Consider the following 5,268-nt stretch of genomic DNA (forward strand, 5'->3'; position numbering starts at 1 on the left):
CAGCTTCTAATATTAATAATATTTCTGCTTTTGATCAACAATAGCCCCCCTCCACCTCTCTCCAAACACACCACTCAGAATGTACTGTAAATCTACAAATTTGAGTTGCATGAATTATGCATGTCCCTTTGTTTGCACAACACTGACAATTGCGTTTCAAAATGCAAGGGTTCAAATTAGGCCAATAAACAACCGTTTCTGTCAAAGGTAATATTGTTTTTATTTTGTGAGATCCCAAAGAAAAACATTGATGAGGTTTATATCCTTCACAAATTGACAAAAATTGTTTGTTTATTTATTATTTAACACAGCAAGCAATTTTATATTAGTGGGCTCAATATGTTATGTTACATAGACCAGAAATTACATGTATCTACTGTTCCATGTGCTTTCTGACCTAGTTTTGCTCCGGTAGAGGGTCATCTGTATACCCACTCTGTGAGGTTACCTTTTGTAATCGCACCGTACGTTCATACACAAGGCTTCCAAACACAAAGGAAGTTCATCCAAACTCAGTGGTTTCATTGATCATTGGAGGTATTTTCAGAGTAGTGTCAGCTGGAGTTTCAGCTTATACGGAAAGTTGATCCCTGGCAGCCATGGCAGCTGATGTACTTGTTAAAGAGCAGGCATGTGTTAGCCGAGTAGACAAATGGACAGTTGCCACTTGGTCTGTTCAGACACTGGTAAAAGATAATAAAAAGGTGGCGGTAAAATGCTGAATAAAAACAAAAAGAGGGCAGCTAAATTTACCCCCAGTGATAACAAAAACCTCACAATTTGATTAGAGACTATTAATACTTCGATCATTCATACCTGAAAATGACAAATCACTGGATACATCTTCTGTTTCTTCAACCCTGTAGAGTCTGTAGGTAACTGCTGATTCCCTCGTGATATTTTAAATATTTTTTGTATATTTGTTTTATTCAAACACACTATCTGAAAAGTGACAATCATGATATTTTGTACTATTTCTGTATTTTACTGAATTATTGCCTCCTTTGTAACAGACATTTACACTCTTATTTATTGTAATCAAAAGTTGCAATTTGTTGCAGAGACCGGTGCACAAATAAGTTCATGAGGTTGAGTCACAACAAAACCTTCAATTTGCCTCATATTCACTGCATGCACAGCTGACGCCGTGTTGAAGAAGAGAGCCGCAACAACAGCCACCGTTTACGTTCTGTCATTCTCACGTTACTGAGCCAAGAGAAGCTGACGCGGTTTGACCAGGCAGTGGGATGAAATCGGCACCTTCAGAGGCAAAGACTGTTCTCCCTGCGCACTGAGGCAATGCCGTCTCCCGTCGCTGAAGCCATGATCGAGTCCTATGCGCTCATGGTCATGGTGATGGGAACATTTTTCCTCTACTTCTGCGGCATGGTCTGGGCTTTTTGCAACCCAAAACTGAGCAACGATGAGGAGGCGAGTGGAACTGAGAAAGAAATGGTGCAGCGCTCGGACGACCACCCTGATTTCACACTGCAGACATACAGGTGCGCCTGTGTGCAGCCGCACATTGCGGATGGACTCACGCACACCACTTATGTCAACTTTTGGGACGACGCAGACGGTCTGCTGTCAGACTGCTCCACGTTTTGCCGTGAAGATGGTGGAATTATCAACCACACTGGAAGTGACACGGACTGAACAGTTGGTGACTTCTTTCTCCACTTTATTCTCAATTTTCATTGTATATGTATTACATCATCGCTCAGATCTTTGTCTGTGAACATTCATGCATTGTTTGACTGAGGTAATAAAAAGATTGATGCAAAAGTTACATTTCAAGCTCCTATATTATACCATTTTCAGATTTTTACGTTCCAGACTCCAGTGGAGCATTTTGTCATGAATAAAAAAAAATGTCAAGATCTCTACAAAACAAATCCCTTTGTTTACAGTCTCCTGAAAAATAACAGCTAAAACTCTTGCTTTGTTGTTTTGTGTTCTTAAATCCAACTTGTACAGCGCTGTTTGGTCTCACTGATTGAACTGTGCCAGCGGGAATCAACATCCAATCCTGGAACTGGACAAGGTATCAAGACAATCCGGCACTACTGTGAACCAGCTTGGAATCCCTTTGTTTTTCCTTCAGCCTCCTTCTCACTTCACCTTCCAGCTGCAGTAGTTTCTGATATAAAGCCTCCGACGTTTCTGAATCAATGTCCATCTGCAGAGTGGAGCGGAACATTACTACTTAGTTGCGTGTACATTTTCCAGTAAACTGAAGAAAAGGACTTTAAGACGATAGCATTATTCACACCTTTCGAGGCTGTGTGTAATTGTTGCCTAACCCAGATGTTAAACTGTGGTACTTGGCTCGAGGATCCAGCGATTCTGGCTTTTGCTTGAACAGCCAGAACTAAAAGAAAAAGCAGCACAAATAAGTTTGTTCTGAGTTTTGTATGGGAATAAAAAGAGAGGAGATCTCACCGACCAAGGCCTCAGCTCCATTGTATGGTGTCAGCGTGAATGTATTGGTTAATATTCTGATCTAAAACCATGGGGGGTGGAGATGGTAAACACAAAGGTATCAGCCTATTGTGGGTACTTAATACAGCTTTGACAGAGCAGAGACAACCATTTATTGATTATTTTACTTGAAATTACTCACCAGCCAAAAGATGGGCATGAGCAGCGTCCAGAGGAACGCCGGGAAAGAGGGCAGGATGCCATAGGTCAGACTGGTCATCACAAATCCCGGACAAGTGACAGACGAGTACAACCCCTAAATGGTAAGGGGGGGGGGGGAGAAAGGAGCAATCACATCGACTGACATCAGGATAGTTCAGACAAGTTGATGCATGCGTGAGCCAACCTTGTCGTTATAATGTGTGTTGAGCGCCAGGCTGAACAGGTCAGAAGCGTATTTGGAGGAGCTGTAAGGCTGCGTTCCCCCCTGGTGCTGCATGTCCTCGACAGTAAAAGTTGATCGGTGAGCGTTGCTGGAGGAGGTCCAGATGACCTGGGAGCACCGGCCGTCGCAGCACAGGATGGGTTCCAGCTCCCGAATCTGGGTTACAACACAATACGACCGCAAATCTTCACATCATAAACATCCAGCAGCAGCATTTAGACTTGCATATTTTCATCATGCAGCAACATAACATACTTTTATCACCCTGATTTACCCTTTTAGACACAAAAAGGATAAACTTACTTGATATTATTTGGCTGACCTTTTTTTGTTTTTGCTGTTTAAAAAGGTATAAATACACTAAATGCAAATAGAGACCTCATTTGTAGAAGGTAAACAGATTGCCATCTGTAACGTCCTTGGTGGGAGGATGATGCACTGTTAATTTTTAATGAGCATCACTGCTGAGTGACAGTCATGCCGATCAAATGTCAACTCTTTCCATCCAACGAAGGGCAAAAGGAGTCGAGACGCGTCTCCCGGCCAGAGAAAATAGAGCCACACAGGTTTTTGTTTTGATCACTTCCAAAGAGTCACTCACAAGCAGGAAGTGACCGAAGAGGTTCGTGGTGAAAACCTCCTGCAGGCCATCGGCGGTGACGCCGTCCTTCTGTGTCAGGATCCCCTCGCCGGTTGCGAACATGGCAATGACACGGCTGTGATGAAAATACAATGAAAGTCATGACAGAGGTAGAGGAAGAAGTCTAAAAATGTGCCCAAGGAGAAACATGAAGGGCTGAGACCAAGTTCGGATACTGCAGAGACGACCCTAAATACCTGGAGAAGAGGCCTTTGAAGAAGGCCGTTAGATCAAACTGTGGGTTTGGCATGATGCCTGCGTTCAGGTAGAGGTAGTCCAGCCGGTTGTACCTGCAGAGGACGAGTGGAGAGACACACACGCACCTCAGCAACATAAGATAATCCATATTTCTACATAGTTTATCGTGCTTACTTGCATACTTGTTCACAGCTGTGATTGCAGCAACACCTAAATCAACAGCTGACTCAAAGTGTGACAGCATTTACTGCTCTAATGAAAAATTCAGTGTGATTTACTCAGTTGCAAACAAGCAGACGTGCCCTCTCCAAGAATACATTAAATCCTTCCGGTTTTGAAATCTCAGACGCGACATGGAAGCTGAGCTGTGTGCAGCAGGAGCGACTGTATCTCGTGTCCCACCTGAGTTTGACCTCCTGCGCTGCAGCCACGACCGAGGAGACGCTGCTGGTGTCCATCTGTAGCAGCGCCACCTGGGCTCCAGGGTGAGAGGCCAGGAGGGCCGAGCGGGCGGCCTGGGCCCGCTGCATGTTCCGGCAGGCCAGGCAGAGCTGCAGGCCCTCAGAGTCATGAGAGAGGAGGCGCTCGCACAGCGCCAGGCCAATGCCACTGCACAGAGACATGTACAAGGCAAATGAGTGAATCAACAATGTGTTGTATTACAACACTGTAACCAGGAACATCTAAACTACCAGAGTTATTCATTTCAACTGAAAACAAATCATATATGTAATTTTTATGTACACAGAATTTTTGATTTACTAATAGTTTTGTATATTCTAATTTTATTTTTTTTTAACTGCCCTGCAAAGTGTCTTTGAGTTTTCTGAAAAGCGCTTTATAAATAAAATGTATTATGATTATTATTATTGTAACCTGATGTAACAGTGTAAATTTATTAATCAATAAATGAATATAAAATATTTGGTGTCTTATACGTAAGACCAAAAAGAGCAAGTACAAACATCTAAATAATAATAATAATAATAATAATAATAATAATAATAATAATAATAATAATAATAATGATGATGATGATGATAATAATAATAATAATAATAATAATAATAATGATAACTTTGCAATATCCAAAAGGTGGCATTGTATCAAAATCATGTTGCCATAAAAAAAAAAAATGCAGGTAGTTTTTTAAGCAGTTATCTGAAAGATTCATTCATAATTCAAGAATTGTCATGTAACAAACGATGACTGGCTACAGGTTACATAACAACTAACGAAAAGAAAACAAACAGAGCTATTACCTATTTGCTCCTGTCACCAAAACCACCTTAGTCATCTTCTCTGGTCCGAGCTGGAGACAAACTCCTTCCCACGTCACCGATTAAGAAAAACCCAGTCGGACTGAAAGCAACACGTTCTGTGTGTCGGTGAAGAAACTTTTCTTCCTGCAGACCTACGAGTCACTATAATTTAACCCCGCCTCCAAGTTCTGATTGGACAACACAGGCGCACACAACCAATGAGGTCCTCAAACCAGTCGGTTAAGCTTTGCAAACCGCCTACAAAGTGTCGGCTTGCCACCAATTATTCACAAGAGATACAA

The 5,268-nt window shown here is 42.2% G+C and overlaps 1 protein-coding gene across 1 annotated transcript; it reads right to left on the minus strand.

Annotated features, from left to right (window-relative positions):
- Positions 1 to 1,654: 1,654 nt before the first annotated feature.
- On the minus strand, positions 1,655 to 5,126 carry hsd17b7 (hydroxysteroid (17-beta) dehydrogenase 7). The gene is made up of 9 exons (XM_076039661.1): positions 4,967 to 5,126; positions 4,107 to 4,313; positions 3,704 to 3,796; positions 3,468 to 3,582; positions 2,828 to 3,022; positions 2,624 to 2,737; positions 2,447 to 2,503; positions 2,273 to 2,371; positions 1,655 to 2,179 (listed from the first exon to the last, which is right to left on the minus strand). The coding sequence occupies exons 1-9, from the start codon at positions 4,999 to 5,001 to the stop codon at positions 2,048 to 2,050; spliced, it is 1,047 nt and encodes a 348-aa protein (XP_075895776.1). The 5' UTR covers positions 5,002 to 5,126; the 3' UTR covers positions 1,655 to 2,047.
- Positions 5,127 to 5,268: the final 142 nt, after the last annotated feature.

Source organism: Nelusetta ayraudi, unplaced genomic scaffold, assembly GCF_046127955.1.
Source record: "Nelusetta ayraudi isolate G7.1 ecotype Tasmania unplaced genomic scaffold, CSIRO-AGI_Nayr_v1 ptg000059l, whole genome shotgun sequence".
Taxonomy (NCBI): domain Eukaryota; kingdom Metazoa; phylum Chordata; class Actinopteri; order Tetraodontiformes; family Monacanthidae; genus Nelusetta; species Nelusetta ayraudi.